Source organism: Triturus cristatus, chromosome 3_2 (assembly GCF_964204655.1).
Source record: "Triturus cristatus chromosome 3_2, aTriCri1.1, whole genome shotgun sequence".
NCBI classification, from domain to species: Eukaryota; Metazoa; Chordata; class Amphibia; order Caudata; family Salamandridae; genus Triturus; species Triturus cristatus.
In genome coordinates, this window is record NC_140584.1 from 616,578,453 (window position 1) to 616,603,075 (window position 24,623).

At 48.9% G+C, this 24,623-nt stretch overlaps 1 protein-coding gene across 1 annotated transcript in view; it reads right to left on the bottom strand.

The window, feature by feature from the left end:
* Positions 1–24,623, bottom strand: part of DDB1 (damage specific DNA binding protein 1) — a 990,203-nt gene that overhangs the window by 130,555 nt on the left and 835,025 nt on the right. The window contains exon 22 of the mRNA XM_085648506.1: positions 21,433–21,603. Coding sequence (XP_085504632.1) covers positions 21,433–21,603 — 171 coding nt within the window. The remainder of the gene's footprint in view (positions 1–21,432; positions 21,604–24,623) is intronic.

Consider the following 24,623-nt stretch of genomic DNA (forward strand, 5'->3'; position numbering starts at 1 on the left):
TATTCTTTTTTCACTCTGCCCCTCACTAACCCTTGTTTGAGGTTATTACAATATCGTGCTTATCCGAGAACACTCCCGCTCCTTCCCGGCTGGGAAGTCGTAGCCCACATTGGGTACCTTGCGGTCCCTTTGTGTTGGAGGAACCCTATGATGAAGCATGTCACCCTCGGGTGAGTGAGGGTTTACGTCCATATAATGGTCATGCCCACCTATTCCCTCCTTTTTCTTCTTTTCTCCACACCTAGTTATGCCGTTCTTACTTTATTGTCATGCTTAAACCATGTTGTAAATTTACATGTTGGATTACAGCATGGTAAGCTGAAGTTTCGGCTGGATGAGGAGCTCCAATAGGGAATTCCTGAAGAGGTTCTTTATTGTTTGACCCTACTACATAATTTTTCTAATCCAGCTCAGAATATGGAACAAAGTCCTTGCGTGGTTTGGCATGATATCCTCCACCTGTGTCTGGCGGCTTGGAAGGAGAATATGAGTTGTGTCATGGGTCATTCGGTGCACTAAAGAGATCCCCGGTTAAGTGGGTCAACACATTTATGAATGTAGTAGCTGCATAACTTTGGTGCAATTGCTTCCTCAAATGTAACTTTACACTAGGCACCAGTCCTGTCTGAAGGTGGTAGACTATGTGATGAAGGACTGGTTGATTTGGCTGCATCTGTGGCCACAAACAAATCCTATTGAATATGGCCTGTGTTAGGGCAATATTAATTGTTTTTGCCTTGAGTTCTAACAATCAATTTCATCTTCATGTGCTAAGGTCAAGACATACTCCAAAATGTCTTCAGACTTTTTTTTTTGATGCACAGGCTCTCATGCTTCCAAATACGCACTTTATGATGGTGCACATTGTTACAGCATTTTGTGACTGATTTTCCTTCTGGAGGTTTTTTTAATATGAACCTCTGTTTCAAAGCAGGTTCTTGGATACCCTTAAGCTGCCGGATTCAAGACTTGGAGCAAGCCTGCTTTATCTCTTGCTTGCAGACTGCAAGCTAAATGCTCCACTGCCCCCACAACAAAGGTTGCCTTGGAGCACAAAATACAGTGTAGGTGGGAAACATTTTCAACAGCCCTTTCAAGAAACACAATACCAACAAGTGACAAACAACGAAAGCTGATCAGACAAAACAAAGAAAGATCAAAAGGCTGATTAATAAACATTAACTGTGATTAAGGCTAAGCGTTGCAAGCTCTACAGAAAAAATAATAATAATAAAAAAAATCAAACACTGCAGATATTTTTGCCTTCAGAAGTTCTATGCACGTCACCATCCACCACAAGATAAAGCAAGCCTAGCTGCCTGAGAATATGGCTGTGATGGAAAGCCTCTCAGCCAGCTCTGCCCATCCTCACACAAGAATATGCTGGCTGTGAAGTTTCGGGTGAACACCCTGCCCTATTACTGGCACACCAGATTCTGCTGGAGAGTAAGGCAAGTAGGAGGGAAAACACTCCTGCAAATCCACTCTAGCCTCGGATTATGACCTGTGCAAAGCACGGCTAAACTTCCACAGAATATACAGAAGCAGAGAGAATCAGAGCTAACTGGGTGGAGATACCACTTGTGGTCAATCAAGATAACACCTGTTGAGTCTGCCTGTATGGAGAGTCTGTCAAATGGCTCACTGGCAAAGAGAGCTGGTTCACCATAGGACAGCACCACAGCCTATGCGCTTCCTGACAGTGCGAGCCCACACCATTCTGTTGCAGTACCACATGGTCATTTCGTTGTTGGTGAGACCTGTGCAATTGATTGATGGCAAAAAGGCCTTCAGGACGAGGCAAACTGCCCACAACGTCAGCATATTCATGTATTAGTGGCATCCAATGAGGATCAAAGACCACAATTATCCATATTGGTCATGTGCAACACACCACATCAGAGGAACAATGTATCATTCACCACCATGGCAACCTTTGGAGGATGGCAGGATGGAATGCCGCAATTCAGGTTGCCAGTCATCGGCAAGTTTAGAGAAGAATCATCGGCGATGCAGGTCTTGTTCAAACGGCATCCCCAGTTTTGACGGGCTTGCCTGTGCCACCTTGTGACTGAAACCAAATAGATGCAAGAGGTCAACTGTCAAAGCAACCATAACATTTTCAATGCTGGAAGAGCTTCTCCCAGAAAGATCAGGATCATAACTAGAATGCCCCTGACTCAATGTGGCAGTGGAACGCCCTTTGAGGTGAGCATGTTCAAAGGGATACATTATTTACCTTTGGTAATTCTCTTTCTGGTACAAACTAACTGCAGGTGCCTCACCTTTTGAATACTTCCCTACGCAGCAGACTGGATTTGGAAAATCTCGAGTAGAACCTGTGCGGACTGATATGTGGCACCAAGTTGCTCTGCACAGAAGTCGTTCTAAAAATGATGTGCAGTGCTTATATAGGCCCCACCCATGCGTGCTGACTTGGAGTGCTTTCGGACCGTTAACAGATACAGAATCCAAACTTCAGATTTGTAGTGACCAGCAGGCAGATCTCTAATCGGGACCTTTTTAAATGAAATGAATGCAGTTCACAGAATGGGGAGGATGGGAGAGTCTGTGAGGAATCTGTGATTAGAGAGAGTCTCTACCAGAAAGAGCATTACTGAAGGTAAGTAAGGCAAATGCTACTTACCAGTATGCATCTGTTCTAGGCATGTAGAGCTGCAGATCTACACACTGTGCATAGATCGCCATCTGGTGTTGGGCCCAGACGTTGCAGTTGTTTTTCTCTTGGAAAGTCTTTGGAAGTCACGAGGTATGTGACTCCTCCTTTGGATCGTATTGCGCATGGGCTTCGGCTCCATTCTCAGATTGTTTTTCGCCAGCAGGGAAATGATGGAGCGTAGTAATAAGCAGTAAAGATGCCCATGTGTGCTGTATCTAAATAAGATAAACTGGAACAGATAAAGGTAGCCGGGGAGGCGGGTGGGTGTGTGTAGATCTGCAGCTCTACATGCCAAGAACAGATGCATACTGGTAAGTAGTATTTGCCGTTTGAGGCATATGAGCTGCAGATTACACACTGTGCATAGATTATATAGCAGCACTCGCTCCTAGCAGCGACCACCAGTATCTGTTGCAGTGGTTTGAAATAGTGTTTTGAGTACAGCCTGGCCCACACTAGCTTGTTGCTTAGTTTGCACATCTACACAATTGTGTTTAGTGAAAGTGTGCGGTGTAGACCATGTAGCTGCTTTGCAGATATCATCTAAGGGGATGTTCCCTAAGAATGCCATGGAAGCCCCTATCTTACGTGTAGAGTGGGCTTTAGGGGGAACAGATAGCGTGCGTTTTGCTTTGTGGTAGCAAATCTGTATGCATTTAACAATCCACCTAGCTATCCCAGATTTGGAGATGGGGTTGCCTTTGTCTGGTGGTGAGAAAGAGACGAACAGCTGTTTGGTCTTACGAAAGGGTTGTGTTCTCTCGATGTAGATGAGTAAGGCTCGTTTGACATCTAGTGTGTGGAGAGCTCTTTCTGCAATGGTTTGTGGCTGCGAGAAGAATACGGGCAGTTCCACAGATTGGTTTAGGTGAACGGGAGAAATGACTTCAGGGAGGATTTTTGGATTAGTGCGGAGAACAACCTTGTTATGGTGCATTTGCAGAAAGGGTTCTTGAATGGTGAGTGCTTGTATCTCACTGACCCTTCTGAGGGAAGTAACGGCTACAAGAAAAGCAGTTTTCCATGTTAGGAATTGAAGTTCACATTTGTGTAGCAGTTCAAAGGGAGGCCCCATTAGTCTTGTGAGAACGATGTTTAGGTTCCACACAGGTGAGGGTGGCACTCTGGTGGGAATTATTCTTTTGAGGCCTTCCATGAAGGCTTTTATGGCAGGTACTCTAAAGAGTGATAGATGTTGCCTGTTTTGTAGATAAGCTGCTATGGCCGCCAGGTGCAGTCTAATAGACGTGTAGGCTAGGTTGCATCTTTGTAGGTGAAGTAAATAGCCTATGATGTGTTGAATGGACACATCTAGGGGATTGAGGTTATTGTTGTGACAATAGATCAAGAAACGTTTCCATTTGGCTGCGTAGCAAGCTCTAGTGGTAGGTCGTCTAGCTTCTCTAATGATGAGGGAAGATTAAGATAACCGAATTCTAGGATTTCAGGAGCCAGATCGCAAGGTTGAGCTGCGCTGGGTCCGGGTGCCTGATCTCTCCATGGTCCTGGGTTAGGAGGCGTGGAGAGAGGCGTAGCTTTTGGTGTGGTACTACAGAGTTCCAGCAGTGTGGTGTACCACGGTTGTCTGGCCCAAGTTGGAGCTACTAGGATGAGAGTGAGGGAGTGTTGCTGTAGTTTGCGCACCACTAATGGAATGAGTGGGAGGCGGAAAAGCGTCCGCTAATCTGCCTGACCAGTTCATCCATATCGCATTGCCTTTGGACAATGGGTGTGGATACCTGGTGGCGAAGTTTGGGCATTTTGCGTTTTCGTGGGTGGCGAAGAGGTCTATCTGTGGATGCCCCCACATTTGAAAGTAGGGCTGAAGAACTTGTGGGTGGAGTTCCCACTCGTGGATCTGTTTGTCTGCTCAGCAGATCGGTCATAGTGTTTTGGACTCCTGGGACATGTTGGGCTAGGAGAAAGAGGTTTTGGGGTATGGCCCATCTCCATATGCTCTGTGCTAGCTGAGAGAGCTGCGGAGAGTGTGTGCCGCCTTGTTTCTGTATATAGTACATGGCTGTCATGTTGTCTGTGCGGAGTAGGACGGTCATGCCTGAGACATGTTTTTGAAAAGCCTTTAGGGCTAAGAATATGGCTAGTAACTCCACATGGTTGATGTGGAGTAGCTTTTGTTGAGGTGTCCACCTGCCCTGCATGGTGTGATGTAGTAGGTGAGCTCCCCAGCCGGAGAGCGATGCGTCCGTTGTCAGTACTATCTGAGGAATCGGGTCCAGGAACGGTCGCCCTTTGGAAAGGTTTTTGGTGGTCCACCACTGCAGAGAGCGATGGGCACGACCGTCTACCAACACCAGATCTGTCAATTGACCCTGGGCCTGGTTCCATTGTCGTGCTAAGCACTCTTGGAGAGGACGCATCTGGAGTCTTGCGTGAGGTACTATGAGTATGCAAGAGGCCATCATTCCTATAAGTTGCATGAACACTCGAGCTGCAAGAGTGTTCCGGTTGAAACTTGGCACGTAGGGTCTGAATGCTTGCTATCCTGGCAGGACTGGGATAGGCTAGCGCTTTTAAGGTGTTTATGGTGGCACCGAGGTATTGTTTTATGTGGGACTGTTGCAGGTGGGACTTTGCATGGTTTACTGTGAAGCCCAGTTTGTGAAGTAGTTGGATAGTGGCGTGAGTGTGTTGTACACACTGGTTGTGTGAGCTGGCTTTTATGAGCCAGTCGTCTAGGTATGGGAAGACGTGGATGTGTTGTCTTCGGTGTGCTGCCACTACCGCTAGGCACTTGGTAAACACCCGTGGTGCTGTTGTGACTCCGAATGGGAGCACTTTGAATTGATAGTGTTAACCGTCCAGTACAAATCTGAGAAATTTCCTGTGAGCCTTGTGAACAGGAATGTGGAAATAGGAGTCCTTGAGGTCTAGGGTGGCAAGGAAGTAGATTTGGGAGAGCAGGGGAAGTACCTGCTGGAGTGTGACCATGTGGAAATGGTCTGAGTGTATATAGTGATTCAGGGGTCTGAGGTCCAGGATGGGCCTTAGAGTATCGTCCCTTTTTGGTATGAGAAAATATAGGGAGTAAACTCCCATATTTTGTTGGTGGGCAGGAACTAGTTCTATCACGCTCGCTCTTTCGTGGGTGGGAGATGACCTCCTGCTTTAGAAGTGACAAATGTTCCTGTGACATTGGGCGTTGTTTGGGTGGAATGTTTGGGGGGTAGATGTTAGTTCGAGGCAATAGCCTGACCGAATTATTTGTGTTACCCATTTGTCTGAGGTGATAGCAGTCCAGACAGAAAGGAAATTGTGGAGTCTGCCTCCGACTGGAGTGGGATGGTCTGGGGGAGTGTAGGGAAGTCATTGGGCAGGGGAGGAGGTAGAGCGAGAGGTGTTAGTTTTGCCTCTGCCTTTATTGTTACCCCTGTAGCCGCCTCTCTGGTAACCCCTAGTGAAGGTGGATTGGGTAGGGGCTTTATAGGAAGTGGAGGCGCTGTCGGAGTAGCCTCTGGAGGTGCTTCGAAAGGAAGAGCGGCGAAAGGAGCGTCTGGGAGGGTGCGACTGTATGGCTCCCATAGACTTCGCCGTATCAGTGTCCTTTTTCATTTTTTCCAGGGTAACGTCAACGTTTGGGCCAAACAGATGCTCCTGGTCAAAGGGGTGGTTCAGAATAGAAGCCTGCACCTCGGGTTTGAAACCCGAAATTCGTAGCCAGGCATGCCTATGGTGGAGGACGCTGGTGTTAATTGCCCTGGAGTCGGTGTCCGCTACATCAAGGGTGCAGCGAATGGAGGTGTTGGTGATGGTTTTACCCTCCTGGATTAGTTGGTTGGCTCTATTCTTGTATTTGTCAAGGAGGTGTTGCATTATGGCTTCTAGTTCATCATAATGTGCCCTGTCATATCTTGCCAAAAGCGCTTGTGTGTTTGCAATACGCCATATGTTGGCAGCCTGGGATGCAGTTCGCTTGCCAGAGGCATCGAGGAGTTTGGACTCCTTATCAGGTGGTGGTGCGTCACCTGATGCCTGGGCGTTTGCGGGCTTCCTTGCGGTGGAGACTACTAAAGAGTCTAGTGACGCGGGCCCTCTGATTTAGGTGGGGTCTGTAGGGGCGGCCTTATACTTCTTCTCTATTCGAGGTTTGATGACCCTGGCCCTGACGGGGTCTCTAAAGACCTCTGGCGCGTGCTTGATAACTCCTTTAAGCATGGGCAGAATGGAAGTGGCACTGTGTGTAGTGTCAAAGGTATCGAGGAGGAAGTCCTCCTCCACGGGGTCTGTATGGAGATCAACTCCGTGGTAGTGTGCTGCCCTATGGAGCAGTTGGTTAAACCCCATGGTGTCTTCAGGTTCGGGGGGTAGGGAGGGATGGTCCTGAAGGGTAAATGTCGTCCTGTGGGACGTTAGGGACGTCTGGGATGTTGTAGTCGTCCCATGGGTCTGGGGAGCCTGCAGGAATGGGGTCCCCTGTGGGTTGGTCATGTAGTCCGTCCCCTGTGTCGTCAGACATCGTCATCATCCTCATCTGGAGAGGGTCTGGGGGAATGATGCAGTGGGGGAGGCAGAGGAGAGGGAGGAGGTGGTGAAGGTAGTCTCAAAGGAGAGGTACCAAAGTCTCTTCTTTTCGGAGGTGGAGCTGGGGCAGGCTTGTCCAGCGGTCTCTTCTTGATGCGGAGCATCAAATGTCCAGTTTTAGGGTCTTTGACAAGTGTTTTTTGTAGTGGATCGGGCCGAAATAGTTAGTCTGTGAGGGGCCGATCCGTTGGCGCCGAAGGTGGCGGAGCCGTACGTTTTTTTAGTCTTGGAGTCGGCATCGGTTCGGTGTTTTGAACTGTGTGGCTTAGGAATGTCCGGTTGCTTCCTCGGTTCCGAGATGACTTTCGGCTTTGAGGTATGGGTGTTGAGGGCCTTTGATTTTTTGCTCGGTTCCGGGGATGGTGTCGGTACCGAGGAGGTAGTGCTTGCCATCGGTGCCGAGTGCTTCGGTGTGGAGCGTAGCGCGGAGGCGGCCATTTTCTTTTTCGATGTCGGGGGAGTGTTTCTCGGCACCGACGGCAGGCTGGCACGAGCCAGAGCCGCCGGAAGGCTTGACTGGCTTCTTAACCGGGCCCGAAAGCGAGGTATGGGAAGTAATGTTTTTGGTCGTGCCTAGGCCTGAGGGCGAAGGCGTGACCGAAGCCTTTTTCGATGTCTTTGAGGGTGGGGGTCGATGTTAGTGCTCACGCCCCTCTGTGCCGGAGTGATGTCCTCGACATCTGAGTCGTCGGCTTCGGAGGCGCGGACGAGGCCTTCTTCGGTGTGCTGGTCTTCGGGAACATCGACGCCTTCTCCGAAGAGGTCATCTGGGATTGCTGTCGACGTGTGCCATGGTCCTCCTCGCCTTTCGGTCTCAAATGGTCTTTTTCGACCGGAAGGACTTGCAAGCCGGACAGTCTCATGCCTCGTGTTCTGGGGAAAAGCAGAGGTTGCACACCTCATGGAGATCGGTGTGGGGAAACTTTGACCCACATCGAGGACACTTCTTAAATGGAGTCCTTTCCATCAGCCAGGACCGGAGCTCAGGTAGGCCCGAAGGTCTTCGTCGATGACCGGAATCGAAGACATCGAACGGTGAGAGTCACGTCGAGTGTGGAGATCGCGATCGAAACAATACCGCGGTAGGGGAAGGATTGCGCGCCGATCAGAAGAACTGGAGACGGTTCGAAACCGGAGCGCGAAGATCACATCCGAGCCCGATGGCGGAAAAAAACAATCCGAGGATGGAGCCGAAGCCCATGCGCAATACGATCCAATGGAGGAGTCACATACCTCGTGACTTCCAAAGACTTTCCAAGAGAAAAACAACTGCAACATCCAGGCCCAACACCAGTTGGCGATCTATGCACAGTGTGTAATCTGCAGCTCATATGCCTCGAACCTTATTTTTCTTATAGAGACTTTAACCACTGATTCCTCACCTTTTGAATAGATGTAAACACAGTATCTCCTTTGAATAGATGCCAAAGCAGGATTTCCCCAGTGGAAGCTGTGTGAACTGAAACTCAAAAAGTCCTATACGACTAACGAGGCAAAGTGCCTTTCTTGACAGGCCAGAATGTCCAGACAACAGTGCTTCATGAACGTATGGAGGAATACCCATGTCGGTGCCTGGCCCATGTCCAGGAAAAAGGCACCTCATGTTCCAAAGCAGTGGTAGCAGTCTTGGTTCTGGTGGAGTGAGCCTATAAGCCTCTGGTGGCTGCATTTTGGCCAATGCCTAACATGCCTTAATGCAGATCATGATCCAGCGAGAGATGGTTCTCTTCTGAACAACCTTGATTTTCTTAACTCCAGCGAATCTGATAAACAGTTGATCATTGTTGGAAACCGGGCAACCGGGTTAGCAGTCACCAGGTTCCCAGCACAACGGTAGCTTGGCTCGAGCGGTTGGGGTACAGGCACCGTGTTAAGCGTACGTCACACCCTCACAATAACCATGCGTTCATCCGTTCCAAAAACGACACTACACCGTAAAAATTATGAAAGAAAGTAGTTTGTCTTTATCTTATTTTCTCTTAGTTGCAGGGTTCATAAAATAAATACAGTACCATAAGATTCTCCTTTAAAAGGGCAGGTCAAATAAATAATACCACAGTGGGGTTTCAATAAATAGGATCAGGTCATAAATAAGCAAGGAATAAATAGGGGTGCAATAAATACAAATGGCTAATAAATACTGTCAGACAATAAATACAATGCAGGAATAAATACAGTCAGACAATAAATACAGTCAATAAATAAAGCACCTCCAATAACTTAAATAACACAATTAATGACAATTACAGTTCACATCACTTTCCTGAGGTAGTTTGGTTTTACTATGCCCAAGTACAGCTTGTGGTCATTTGGATGACATGGGGGGTGTCCCACCTAGATTGGTCAAGGCTGGGCCTGAACTGAGGTAGAATAAGGGTAACCTAAGGATCTGGCTCTCCCAAAATACACAACCCCTCACAGAGGTCACTGCACCAGTCTCAGTTCACCCCTGGCACTCCCAGGCTGGTTCTAACACCCCTCTAGCCCCTAGAATGGTCTTTTAGGGCTCCACAGGGCCTCAGATGCCCTTTCTACCACTTACTGCCCTTTTCACGATGATCGGCTCCGCTCGGCGCCGTGTCGATGTCGTGAGGCGGCTCCGGCTCGATGTCGCTGGGCGGCTCCGGCTCGATGTCGCTGGGCGGCTTCGGATCGATGTCGCTGGGCTGTTCCGGATCGATGTCGCTGGGCGGCCTCGGCTCGATGTCACTGGGCTGCTCCGGCTCGATGTCGCCTTCCGGCGTCGCAGGGTCACGGTCTCCCCGCTTCCGGGTGTCTCCGGAGTGCGACCTCCACTCCCGACCTCCGGCGCGCTTCACCTCAGATTCCGGCGTCTCCGGAGTGCGATCTCCACTCCCGACCTCCGGCACGCTTCACCTCGATCTCCGGCGACTCCGGAGTGCGATCTCCACTCCCGACCTCCGGCGCGCTTCACCTCGACCTCCGGTGCCTCTCCACGACCTCCGTCGGCGCCCTCTCTCGACCTCTGACGGCTCCGGGTACGACGTCTGCTTTCTGTCAGCGCCGCTTCTCCACCTCAGGCCTCAGGTCTCCAGGCTTCTCGACGTCAGGACTCCAGGAGGACACCGCTAAACACGTCAGGAGCTTGCTGGTCTTCTTCTTTAAGGCCTCTTCACAATATTTAGGTCCTTAAGATGGTTTTTCTGGTCTTGGTCCCACACAGGGCTCTAGGCTGGGCTTGGTCAGTAGGGACTAGCATCAAGGGTGGGTTTCTGGACCCCACTCCAAGCACTGGTTTCCACCCCTGCTGCCTTACTCCGACCTCCTTCTGAACTGGTCCTCTCTCCTCTCTAGTCAGATGCCAACTGCCACTCTGTGATGGCCTCCCAACATTCTAAACTGCCTCTCCCTCTGTCACAAGGTTGTAGAATGTTGCAGAAGGTTCCAGAAATCTCCAGTGGGTTCTGATGATGTCACAGGTGACAATGGGTGGCCACCATTTTGTGTCTCAGGCCCTCAGACAGAAGTTCCAGGGGTAGGGAAAATGGCTCCCTGACCCTGCATCAACACTAAAAAGTCTGGTGGTTCCCAAAAAGGAAAAATTATAACAGGGTTTGAGGCAAAAGTGGGACAAAATAAATAATGATGAGGAGGGACCACCCAAAGGGCTGACAGGTCTAACAATCATCCACTAGTTCTTCTCTGGTGCGATCTACTTATAAATGAAGGGTGCTTTCCTAGTCTAATTGGTGGAGTCTCTCCTGCTCCTTAGAAGGCTGAGGTGGAGCAAATAATGCCAGAAGGGTGATATATTGCCTGACATGAAATGGAGTCACTACCTCTGGAAATAAGGAAGGTGTCCGTAGAACCAGTTTATCTAAATAGAACGTGGTGTTATAGCTATGAAAAATGATGTTTTGAGGCAGAGCAGCCAAAGAGGACAGCTGTGGAGAGATTCAAAGGGAGTACATAGGAGGAATGTAAGAACCAAGATCTATTGCAATTGGGGCATAATAAACTGAGAAGGTGGAAATATATACTGTAAACCCTTAACAAAATTCATCACTATAGGTGACTTCAAGAGGGCTGGTCCGGCAATCTCAAAGAGGTCAAAAGAGCTGACCAATAGAGTTTAACAGTGTGCATTGCACATCCTCGATGGGCTAGGGATAAAATTAACAACACTTCTGACACATTAGCATGAAGTTGAACAATCTCCTTGGTAGCACATCAAGCCAAAAACTTGTCCCAATGGCAGCCATACACTGATTTGGAGAGGGACTACTGGCTGCCAAGGTGACAATTTCAGGAGGAAGATCAAACGCACTCAACTGCTGCTGCTCAATTTACTAGCATTTAGGTGGAGATTGCTTGGATGTAGGACCCTGTCCTGCTGCTTCGACAGGAGATCCTCCAAAGGGGCAGCCTGATCGGAGAACAGATGCTCATGCACAAACATTCTGGATACCACACTCTGTGCCCAATCCGGGGTCACTAGGATGACTTGGGCACAGGCGGTCCTGATCTTCAGAATTAAAGACAGCAAAGGTATTTGCGGAAAAGCATACAGGAGTACAGAGTTCCACTCAATGCAAAAAAGCATCTCTAAGCAAGAAACTCCAACATGGTAAAACGCTGATATTGCGCACTCTTGGCAGTGGCAAAAAACAAAACAAAAGTAGGTTCTCTCCCATTTGCATAAGAGTCCTTGCACCACCTCCTCTTGCAGCTGCCATTAGTGATACGCAAGGAGTCTATGGCACAGTTCGTCTGTCCAGATGTTAAGAGATCTAGCCAGGTGCCAAACCACCAGGAAGACCTCCTGGCGTTGCAGTCATGCCCAGTGGTGCAGTGTCTCCTGCGCAGGGTCCACGACTATTCCACGCCCTACTTGTTGCAGTACCACATGTCGGTGTTGTTGTCTGTGAGTACCTCTATCAGCAACCCCCTGTTGGAAGGAAGAAAAGCTTTTAAGACCAATCGGATGGTTCTGAGTTCCAGCAGACTGATGTCGAGGGAGACTTTACCGGAGACCAAAGTCTTCTGATATGCCTGGCCTGCCGAGCTAAGGAGCAAAGCGTTGGTCACCACTGTCAGCTCCGACCAGGGTAGGGAAAGGGGTCTGCTCTTGACCCAATCTGGGTCCAGGAGACCCCACTGCAGATCTTTTAAATTCTCTTCTGAAATTTCGACTTTATTGGAGAGATCCCCTGGTGCTGTGCCTTCTGGGACTCCCACTGCTGAGCCCACAGACGCCATCTGGCATGTTTCACCAGCAGGATGCATAAAGTCATCAGCCCAAATAGCCTCAGAGTTGCCCTCACTGAGATCCAGGACAGAGGTTTAAACATCAGGATCATACCCTATGTCCTGGACCGTCTTTTTTGGCGGAAATGCGTGAACTGCATCATGTCCATAATGGCTTAGATAACGAGAGACTCGGCAAAAGAGCCAGGTGTGATAACTGATAGCAAAGTCCAACGATAAGAGGTTAGCAGTAGTCTAGAGGTGGAGGACGACTGCCTGTGGAAAGCTCGCCTTTATCAACCAGTTGTCAAGGTAGGCGAAGACTGGGGCTCCCGGTACTGACACCATCACTTTCATGAGCACCCAAAGGGCGCTGGCAAGACCGAAAGGGAGAAAACAAGTTACTTACCTGTCGGAATGGGAGCCTCGGTAACAAAAATATATATATATATATACATATGTATAACCATAGAAACAAAAGAGAAAAATAGGCCTAGGCCTCATCTCATTTTGTAGTATATCACCCTCTTTGTGTAAAAGAGCCCAAACTTTTGCCAGGACCAATCAGCACAGCCTCACCCTCTGGAACCTTCCTGAGAGAGCTCAGAGCCTCAGATTTTCGTAGCCATGTGCCAACAGCCACTACCTCAGTAAACCGGCAGAGCTTTCCCAGGGGAGGTGGGTGGGCGCATGAGAATCTATGAAAGTTACCAATACTGGGGAACCAAAGTTACAGGTAAGTAACTTGTTTTCTTACCCCAGTATTGGAACTTTCATAGATTCTCATGCTTTGTATCAGAATAGCAAGCAGTAAATCACGACAAGCACATTTCGGAAAACACATGGCTTTACAAAATCATCTCAGTGTACATGATAAAACAACCATTATTGAAACCAAATGTGCTTACCAGGATGGAGGGATTGTAGGGAAAGCTCACCTCTCATTGAAAAAGATTCCGGAGGACTGCTTGACCAACAGCAGCGTCAGCTCGTCCCACCGATTCCAGGCAGTAGTGCTTCGTGAAGGTGTGTACACTGCTCCACGTTGCTGCCCTGCAAATGTCCTTGATCGCCACTCCAGCAAAGAGAGCCACTGAAGACGCCATCGCTCTCGTAGAATGAGCCCGGGCCCTTTTATCCAAAGGTTTGCCCGCAGCCTGATGACAGTATTGAATTGCACTGGAGATCCAGCGGGAAATGCCACTCTTGGCGAGCTGCAACCCCTTCCGTGGTGCACTGTAGGCAATAAATATCTGAGTAGACTTTCTGAAAGAGCCTGTGCGCTCGAGATAGAATTTCAGACATCTTTGGACATCCAAAGAATGCAATGTTAGTTCCGCTTGGGTGGAAGGACGCGGAAAAAAGGAGTTCAAAATTAAGGGTTCATTCAAATGAAACTCCGAAGGCACCTTCGGGATGAATTTTGGGTTGGTTCTTAAAATCATCACATCCCTCTTGAACTGCAGAAAAGGCTCCACTATAGAGAGCCTGGAGTTCACTAACCCTCCTAGCCGAAGTTAATGCCAAGAGAAGGGCTAGTTTCCACGATAGGAACTTCAAGTCCGCCTTGTGAATAGGCTCAAAGGGCGCTTTCATCAGTTGAGCCAGTACTAGGTTAAGCTGCCAGATAGGAGGGGGTGGTCGGACCGGAGGAAACATCCGAAATAACCCCTTAAGGAACTGCTTAACAATCCTTGCGGACCATAGAGATGGCCCCGATGTCTTCCTTCGAGAGCGGGATATGGCAGCCAGATGTACCTTGACCGAAGAGTGCGCCAGACCTGATTTAGCCAGAGACAGGATGTAAGGCAAAACCTGATGTGGCCGGGATTTGTAAGGATGGAGTTTATTCCTCTGGCACCACAGACAAAATCTCTTCCATTTTGCCCTCTAAGTCTTATTAGTGCTTGGTGCCCGCGCCTGAGATAAAACATCCCTGCACTCCTTGGAGAGATTCAGATGGCGGAATTCTCTGTGTTCAGGAGCCACGCTGTCAAGTGAAGTGACTTCGGATCCGGATGGAGCACCTGCCCCTGATCTCGCGACAACAGAGATGGAATCAGTGGCAAGCGAATTGGGCGATCCTGGGAGAGAAGCAGGAGTTCCGTGTACCAGAACTGTCGCGCCCATGCTGGAGCAATGAGAATCATCTTGCATGGTTCCGCCCTGACTTTCCTGAGAACTCGAGGAATTGGAGGAAAGGCGTAGCAAAATGCGCCGAACCAAGCAATCGAAAGGGCATTCCCCAGAGACCCTTGCTGGGGAACCTTGCTTGCGTAAAACCGGCACTTGGCGTTCTCCGGGGACGCAAAGAGGTCTATGGTCGGAGTACCCCATCTCTTGAACACTGCCTCCAGGCCTGATCAAACTCCCACTCGTGTGTCACTTCCGTCTGTCGACTTAGGGCATCCGCTGTGATGTTGAGACACCCTGCTAGGTGCTCGGCTTGCAGAGTGATCTTGTGAGAGATCGCAAAATCCCAGATCATCTGAGCTTCTTTGGACAGAGTCCGCGACCTTGTTTCCCCTTGCTTGTTGATATAGTGCATGGCCGTCGTGTTGTCTGTCCGGACCAGCACAGCACGATTCTGAAGTCTGGGAAGGAACGCCAGCAAGGCTAAGTGAATGGCCCTCAGCTCCAAAAGATTGATGTGGCGTAGTCTGTCTGCTGGACTCCAGTGACCGCTGACCTGAAGCTCCTGGAGGACAGCTCCCCATCCTTCTAGGGAAGCATCTGTGGTCACCACCATAGGAGAAGGAGGGATCCGGAACGTTAATCCTCCTGCGATGTTCTCCTTCACCAGCCACCATTCGCAGGCTTTTCGCATGGCAGGCGTTATCCACACCCTGTCGTTGAACGAGCCTTCTGCCTGGCGCCATTGTTTGTCCAACTCCTCCTGTAGAGGACGCATATGAAGCCTGCAATGCAGTACCAAAGGTATGCAGGATGAGATTGAGCCGAGCAAGGACTTGTACTGTCGAACCGATACATGTCTCTTGTGCAGCATTTGACGAGCGGAAGTGGTCAGTTTGCCCTGACGCTCCTCCGACGGACGAGCCGTGCATCGTTTCGTGTCCAGAATAGCCCCAAGGAACTTCTGTGACCTGGAGGGTATCAGCACCGACTTGGACATATTGAGCTGAAGACCCAAATGGGCGAACAATCGTATGCAAGTTGACACAGCCTGAGACGTTGCCCTGAACGATGGAGCCTTGACGAGCCAGTCGTCCAAGTACGGGAACACTTCCAAGGACTGCTTCCTTAGAAAAGCAGCGACTGGTGCCAGCATCTTCGTGAAAATTCGGGGTGCCGACCGAAGGCCAAACGGGAGCACCTTGAACTGGAAATGGCTCTTGCCTACTGTGAAGCGTAGATATTGCCTGTGAGCTGGGTGGATCGGAACATGAAAGTATGCATCCTCTAAATCCAGGGACGCCAAAAAATCTCCCGGATTGAGTAGTCGTAGAATATCCTGGAGAGTGACCATCCTGAAAGAGAGTTTGATGAGATAGGTGTTGAGCTCCCTGAGGTCTAGTATAGGACGCCATGTATCCTCCGTCTTCCGAACCAGGAAGAACCTGGAATAAAACCCCTTGCCCCTTTGTGAAAGCGGCACGGGCTCTATCGCCCCCTTGATGAAAAGTTGGTGGGCTTCGAGATGTAATAGTCGGAGATGTTTCGATGCACGGGCGTCCGGAGCTCTTGTTGGAGGAAGATCTTGGAACTCCAACGTATGGCCACTCTAAACGATATTCAAGACCCACCGGTCTGATGTTAAACGCACCCAGCTGTCCAGATAAAAAGATATCCTGCCCCCGGTGTTTGTGGCAGAGGAGGAACAGTAGCCAGAGCCAGGAGGCCGCTATTGCTTCTTGGCGTTGTCTCGTCCCTGACGATTCTGACGTCCTCTCTGGGACTGTCGAGAGAAAGACGCCGACTGTCCTTGGCGCTGGCTGGAGTATTGACCTTTATAGGACTGTCCTGATTGTGTGGAATATTGACTTTGGTTTCCTCTGTAATTAGAAAACCCTCGACCACGTGCCCCTCTGAATGGCACTTTGCGATAGTTCAAAGATCCCAAGGACTTAGCTGTGTCTGTGTCCTTTTTTATGCTTTGGAGGGCGTCATCCACATGCTTACCAAAAAGCATCTCCCCGTCAAAGGGAAGGTCCAAGATCTTATTCTGGACCTCCTGGCGAAACCAGGTCGCCTTCAACCAGCCTTGACGGCGCAAGACCGCTGACCCTGCCAAAGCCCTGAAAGCAGTAGAAGCTATGTCCATCGCACAGTCAATGACTTCCGAAGAGCATCTTTCTCCTTCCATCAGAACCTGCCTGGCTTCCTCTTGACTCGAGTCTGGTAGCTGGTCCATGAACGGCTCCATATCACACCACATCTGGCGGTCGTACCTGCCCAGAATAGCCAGAGAATTAGCTGCACGCACCAACAAGCTGGCCATGGTGGAGAATCTTTTACCCACATTGTCCAGCCTCCTGCCTTCTTTATCTGGAGGCGTGGTTAACGGAGTGGACGGATTTTTTGACTTGCTTTGTGCGGCTTGTGAAATAACGGAATCCGGCTTAGGTTGTCCTAGAAGACACGAAGGACTGCCCTCAGGGGCCTTGTATTTCTTCTCCAGCCGGGGAAGAACCGGAATGACCGTCGCCGGATTCTGCATCGTCTTAATTCCCTTATCCCAGACATGTTCTATGATGGGAATTGATCTGACCGACTTCTTATACTGAGCTTTAAAGTCATATAGGAAGCAGTCGGACTGCTCCACTGTAAGGGGCAGACCAAACCTCTTGGATGCCCGTTCCATCAAATTATGGAAACCACCAATGTCTGCTGGAGGCGATATATTTGTCTCTCGGCCCACAGCATCCGGATCCTGCGTATCATCAGGGTCCCCATCAGGATCCCCTGGATCATTAAGAGGGATCACCTGTCCCTCGTCGTCCTCGTCCGTATCCAAATCTTGTGTGTCTCGATCGGCAGGTTCCGTACCTGAAGGTTGGGGAACCACTAAGGGTACCACCGGTGAAGTGGTACGAGGTATGTCCCTTGGCAGAGGTGGCAAGTCCATTGCCATGTCACGTGGCACTACAGACGTAGAAGGACGCACCGGAGTGCGATCCGGTAATGTCGGAAAACGAGATTTATAGTCTTGCAGCATCAGTTGCAAATCCGTCACTAAAGCCACTGGCAAGGCAATCATATCCTGCCTCAGAGAGCGGGGGTGTACTTCCTGTGTCAAGCTTTGCCGCCCCTCCTGCACCTCTGGACCATAAAACTCCTCAGTATCTGTGTCCTGCTGTTTCACATTCAGGTCTGAAGGGCTGTATGCGTCCCCATACTGCCCATCCTCTTCATCCTCCTCCGAGTCCTCTAGAAGCATGGATGGTGGCAAAGGCGTGACCCCGCCTAGGAGAAGTCATGTACGGCGCAATCTTTAATCTTTGGATGGCAAATCCTGAATTTTTCGTCGTCGACGGTCCCGTCGACGGAGTCGATGGCAAAGGGATTCCCAGCGTCGACGAACTCGACGACGACATCGTCGACTGAAGGGTAACTATCGTCGACGGGGCTAGAATCGTCGTCGACGATGAGGCCGTCGACAGTTCCGAAATAGTCGTCGACGGAGCTTTCTTCTTCGTCGACGGAGCATGTTTCATCGTCGGCGGAGCACCCGTCGACGGTCTCGTCGACGAACTCGTCGTCAGCAACATCGACGAACTCGTCGTCGTCATCGTCGACGTGGTCTTCGTCGTCGACACCGCCGTCGAAGACGAGAAAGTAGCCGTTGTAGACGAAGTAGATATCGTCGACGGTCTCGTCGACGACCCCATGGAAACAGTCTTAACTATGGAGATCGTCGTCGACGTACCTGCTTTAGCCTGCGTCGACGGACGCGGTTTCTTCACTGGAATTGACTGAGGAGTTTCTGCAGCATGTTTTTTCACAGATTTCTCCTTCTGGGACGGAGGGGAAGATGTTGCAACCTCCTTCTTGTCCTTAAGGGCTACGTCCACACCAGCAGCCCGTCCCTGCCTCTCCTTTACACTGCCGTGAGGAGATTTCATGGGACCAGCCTCCTCAGACCTGTCAGAGATCCCGTGAGGGGCTTTGAGAGGGGGTTCCACAGAGGTGGAGGGAGATGACCTACCTCTCTTCTTAGATCTCCTGGAGGAGGTACCAGAGATAGATTCCTCCTCATCCGAAGAGAGGACCTCCGTCCTGGTCTTTAGCTTCTGCAGCCACGTCAGCAAGCGACCCTCTCTGTCTCTCAAGGTCTTGGTAGAGAAGGTCCGACAAATTTTACAATCTGTGGCCTTGTGTTCCGGGTACAGGCAGTATATGCAGTTTTCATGCTTATCTTCCACAAACAGTCTCTTCTTCCCACAAGAAGCACAAGATCTGAATAAAGCTTTCTTCTCCTTTTCTGACATTCTGTCACAAAAGATGGCAATAAAGATACCAATAGTAAAATTCTGATAAACTGAGCAGAGCTCAGTGGAGACTCCCTAGCACAACGTGCGGTAGAAAAATCTGAGGCTCTGAGCTCTCTCAGGAAGGTTCCAGTGGGTGAGGCTGTGCTGATTGGTCCTGGCAAAAGTTTGGGCTCTTTTACACAAAGAGGGTGATATACTACAAAATGAGATGAGGCCTAGGCCTATTTTTCTCTTTTGTTTCTATGGTTATACATATGTATATATATATATATATATATATATTTGTTACCGAGGCTCCCATTCCGACGACGGGGAATGATACAAAGCATGAGAATCTATGAAAGTTCCAATACTGGGGTAAGCACAGCTACCTGAAAATGCTTGTGGCCTACCGTGAACCGCAGGACGGGATAAGGAGAGAAGCATCCTGCAGGTCCAATGCTACCATCCAGTATCGAGAGTCTAGGGCAGACAAGTCCTGGACCAGAGTGCGCATATTGAACATGTCTTTGCGCAGGAAGGCATTAAAAAGGTGAAGGTCTAATAAGAGACAGAGGTTCCCATCCTTTTTGGGCACCAGGAAATAGAGGGAATAACAACCATGAAGGACTTCTGGTGCCGGGACCCTGTCTATTCCTCAACTCTTTCTAAACCTTTTTAGAGCCCAGTTAGTCTTGTCTACCAGAACTTTCAATAATAAAAGGATGCCCATTAGAGTGGATTAGATGTCTCCTGGAAATCTAGTCGAGTACATCCAGGCATGCCAATAAATAATGCCAGTTGCCGAGGCACAGGCCAAGCTTGAAGAACTGATTACTTGCATCCTGACCTGATAACGAAAGAAGCAAGTAAATCCTCCTGAAGAGTAGGCAGATTTCCCTCACACCATCTCCCAGAATTTATGCCAGTATTGAGCGAAAACAGATTAATTCAAGAAAAGAAATGTCAAACTGCCTGGAGAAAAAATATTTTTTCTATGGCTTTGACCTGCTTCAATGTCATGTCCGAAGAAGCATAAGACAAAGTATTAGGACCAAGCCTGCAGAACAAAGAATACACCACTAGAATCTCTGGTGAGCAGCGCTGTATCAGAAAGAAATGTGCAACTTACCTTTAACTCTAGTTCTCCACCACCGGAATCATTCATATAGTCACATGCTTGAATCATTCCCTGATGTCTGGCTGGCAACGCCTGCTACCTCTAAATATCAGTAAACAGTGTTAAAATAGCCATAGGCCTCTAGAACAGTTGTTGTGTAGCACATTAACCTAATTTTAAACAACTCAAACTTGAGCCGATGAGGTGGAGGTGCTGAGCTTTCCTACTCCCCCCTAGAACCCAAAGAACTGATGGCCGCACACCCGGACAAAGGAAGATCTATAAACTTGATCCTCCTGACGTGCACTTATTACCTGCATTCCAAACATAAAATCACAATAAACCTTCCCTTCAAAGACAGGAAGAAATTTGCTCTTTACTAGCTGGAAAAGAACAGAATAACCCTTCTAAAGAGGATGTCCTGTCGTCAGTACAAGATTCCGTGAAAAGGGCCCCCACAGCACTTCCGCGAGGGCAACACAAAAATCAGGAAGCATGGATACCCAGCTGGATTTCACTACTAAACCGTCTGCAGCGACTTCCACCAAGCATCCGAAAAAGCCTTCTGAAAAGGTGCTAAAGTAGGGAGAACACGCAAAATAAACACATGCATGAAAATAGCGCTTCTGATATCTAGTCACACCTACAACCCAAGTCCTCTAAAACTAAAGCAGGAATGTTCTCAACAAGCAAAAAGCCATCATAGACGGCACAGCTGACAGCAGCTGCCTAAGCTTTCCTAGTCTACAATGTATACACTGTTGACGGCGGTCACCGCCTCAATAAGGTGGAAGAATGCAGAAGTTACTATACCCTCTGATGTCATTGATCTACTTTTTAAGTTACAGAAATACAGAGAGGCTACAAAAAGAATGTGAATGTTTTACTCAGCCCTTCTCTATGTTGATAGCCATTATCTTGAACATATATTTCCCTAGTAGAGCCAACGATACACTACTCATTACACACAACAAAGAAGAATATTCATTCTGACCTATTTCATCACTATAACGTACAAACAACCAATGCTCCTTAATCCTCCTATGAAGAATCAAAGTGATATTCCATTATTGGCAGACTACACAGAATTTTCCTAATATGCCTCAACTCTCCCACACTTTTCCACACTTTTCCACTGCAGGCACAGTACTGGCAACCACACAAATCTATGCCAATTTACGTTAACTCTGGCCTGCAGAAAAAAATGTAAAACCATTACACACACACACACACCTCTGCTAGTGCACTTCTATCCTGGCTCTAAGCACCCTTCACTTTTACAGTACATGGACACCAACTCACCTTTACTGCTACGCCCCAATACAGACCTACAGCATCATATTTTGTTTCAGTACGAGAACCTACAGACTGTTCTACTGATGGTCCTCAGTCTTGCCCAGAAGCACCTCCTGCATTGGGACTATATACCCCTCCTATGAGGAAACTGCTCTCACCTCCTCAAAGTTGCCCTCCATGGGTTTGTAGGCAAGGAGGAGCACAGAGCGCATCAGATCCCCCACCAGGATGAAGTCACCCTTTGTTTTTAAGTAGAGCGCCATAATGTTATTGTAATGATTGCACTCCGTTCGGAGCTCCTTCTCAGCTGTCCACTCATACAGGCGTACCTTAAAGAGAAAGCCAGAAAGACCAATTAACAAATTCATTTTTACAGGAATGCTTCTACATATTATATACATTGTGTTATTTACTTGAGGAGCAAATAGTATAACACAAACAGAACAAACTTCAGAGAGAAGGTATGCAGATTCTCAAAGTATGAATTGTGGACAATGGCATGATCCAAGATGCTCAACCCCACAATCTTACTATTGAACAGTAGCAGTCTTAAATCTTAACACCTCAAGTTCAAAATAACTACCTTAGGGTATATCAACCTAGCCTTTAATCAATCCCATTTCCTTATACTAATATTCCATCTACTTTTTAAAAAATGGTTTCTTACCAAAACTCCCTAAACCACCTATATACTCTTACAGCACAAATTATATTCTCATTCTCTCACCCACTAGAACTGTCAAATAACTTAGTTACCTTCGGTAACGATGTATCCTTCTGAATTTCCCCCAGGCATCACTCTGGATCAGTAGAGTTTATTAGCAGTACCACTGCGCGTCGGCGTGCGCAGCGGAATGGACATTGCGGGACCTATATCGCCGGGTGTTCCGGCATCAGTTCTTAACATGACTTTCCACAGCAGAAGCGCAGAGCCAAGAAAGAGACGGACCACTGGTGCGTCAAAACTAGGGCTCTTTAGGGGAGTCCCTATCCCAAGAAACCAGAGTGGGGAGGATGGGTGGGGCGGTAAGGAATCTACAACTAGAATAAGTCTCTACCAGATATATCGCTACTGAAGGTAAGTAACGTATTCATCTGATAGAGACTTCTAGTTGTAGATTCCTTAACTTTTGAATACATACCCCAGAAATAGCAACCCCAGAGGATCTGCGAACCAAGATCACACAAGGAAGGCCTGAAGGACCAAACGGGCAAAGTACCCATCCCTCCAAACTTAGCTGTCCAGCCAGTAATGTCTGGTAAACGTGCGCAGAGATGGCCATGTTGCTGCCTGACACACATCCAAAACTGGGACTCTACGTGCTAAAGAAGTGGTTGCCGCTGTTGCTCTAGTAGAGTGAGCATGTAACCCCACAGGAGATTCCTTCTTTGCAAATGCATAGCGCAATTTAATGCAGAGGACAACCCATCAAGAGATGGTCCTTAGCCGTACTGCCCTACCTTTAAAGTCCAGGACATACACGGCCACAGAGGACTGAAAAATGTTGGCACCAGGGTCTTAGGACCATAATACTCCTACGGACCCGTTTTTAAAGAATTTTTAATAACCCAGACAGACCCAAAAATAAAGGGACACCAGGGGTCTGCCTAAATAGCTCCCAACACTGTGGTTGAGCCCACACCGACTTTTAGGAGTCGCGGTGACCTGATGATGAAGCATGACACCACTAGGGTGTGCGAAGGTAATTAAACAAAGTTTTTCTTCCCCACATTCAGGGTCGAGTTAGGTGCAACCTTTTACTAGAGAGGCCCGCCTTACTCTACCTCCCCTCCTCCCCCCTTTTTTTCCTGGTTTCTCATGTGTAGTTAGTTAACAAACACCACTGACCACGAGTTGGTCCAACGGGGTATTTTTTGTGATTGTAATTCTACAGAGGGAGGAAGTACTCCAATTGAACAACCTCTCAAACCCTTCTGGTACGGGGACACTCCCAAATACCTTTTTGTGTAGATATGAGCTGCAACTATTGCCATCACTTTTGTTAACACCTGAGGGACACTGCCAAGACCAATGGAGGAACTGAAAATGCGTGTGGCCCACCATGATCCTTAAATAACGTATGTGGGCAGGCAGGACAGGGATATGGAAGTAAGCTTCCTCAAAGTCCAACACTACCATACAATCTACTGGGTCGAGGGCAGAAAAGACCTGGGCCAAAGTGAGCATTTTGAACTACTTCCGAAAGAAGTTGAGGGTCCGGAGGTCCAGGATAGAACACAGGTCTTTGTCCTTTTTGGGTACCAGAAAGGGGTGCGTATAACAACCACGTCCTACTTCTGGAACAGGGACCCTCTCTAAGGCGCCCAAGAGAGCTGCGGAGAAGTGCAAAATGATCCTCCAACAAACTGGTGTAGGAGGGTGGCATGGAGGGAGGGTTAGTCACGAAGGAGAGGGAGTAGCCCCTTCGGACTATCTGCAGAACCCATCTGTACGACATGGACTGCCAGAGTAGGAGGTGATGGCGAATCCTTCCTTCAACTGGCCGATGATGGCCCTGAAATGTCAGACTAGAAAGGTTTGGAGGCAGTAGCAGGGGAGGGAAAAGGTGGACTGGCCTGCCGGTTGGCTGCCTGACCCACGAGGAAGCTGGGTCACACATCCACGGAAAAGCTGGACATCTTGCATGACTTGGTGGCCGGGCTGGGCAGGACATGGCTGGGCGCCCCTTCTGTAGCCGTAGCTAGAGTGTCCTTGAGGCACTCAAGCATAGAGTCGGCCTTGACACAAGAAAGGCAAGTGCCATGAAAGGGCACGTCCATCAGGGTAGATTGGACATCCCCTGAAAAGACAGAAGTTCTAAATCAGGTGTAGTGCCGTAACACTACCGACTAGGCAACCATTCTGCCCATTGAGTAGATGTGCAGTCTACAAGAAATTGTGAATTTCGCTGTCTCTCTCCCGTCCGCAACTACCTGGGAGAGAATGGACGAGGCCTCCTCCGGGCACTGAGGCAGCACCTGCACAACCGTACCTCAGATGGTATAGGAGCATCAGCCCAAGAAGCAAGTGGTATTCACCGACCGCAAAGCCAAGCTGGAGGAAAAAAAACATCCTCTTCCAAGATGGTCCAGCTTCTTGGATTCCCTATTGGGGGTGCAGAAGGGAATGTGCCTTTGGAAGATAAGGCTTCGAAAACCAAGCTCTCAGGTGTAAGAAATAATGGGTTGCCTGGAGAGGGGGGGGGGGGGGGGGTAGAGGTATGATTTTGTCCAGATCAGTGAGGGCTTCATTAAAGGGCAAAAGAGATTTGGAGGCAGAAGACGCAGGCTGAATCCCCTCTGTCAGGAGGTTAGTCTTGACTGCCACTGAAGGGAGCTCAAATCCGAG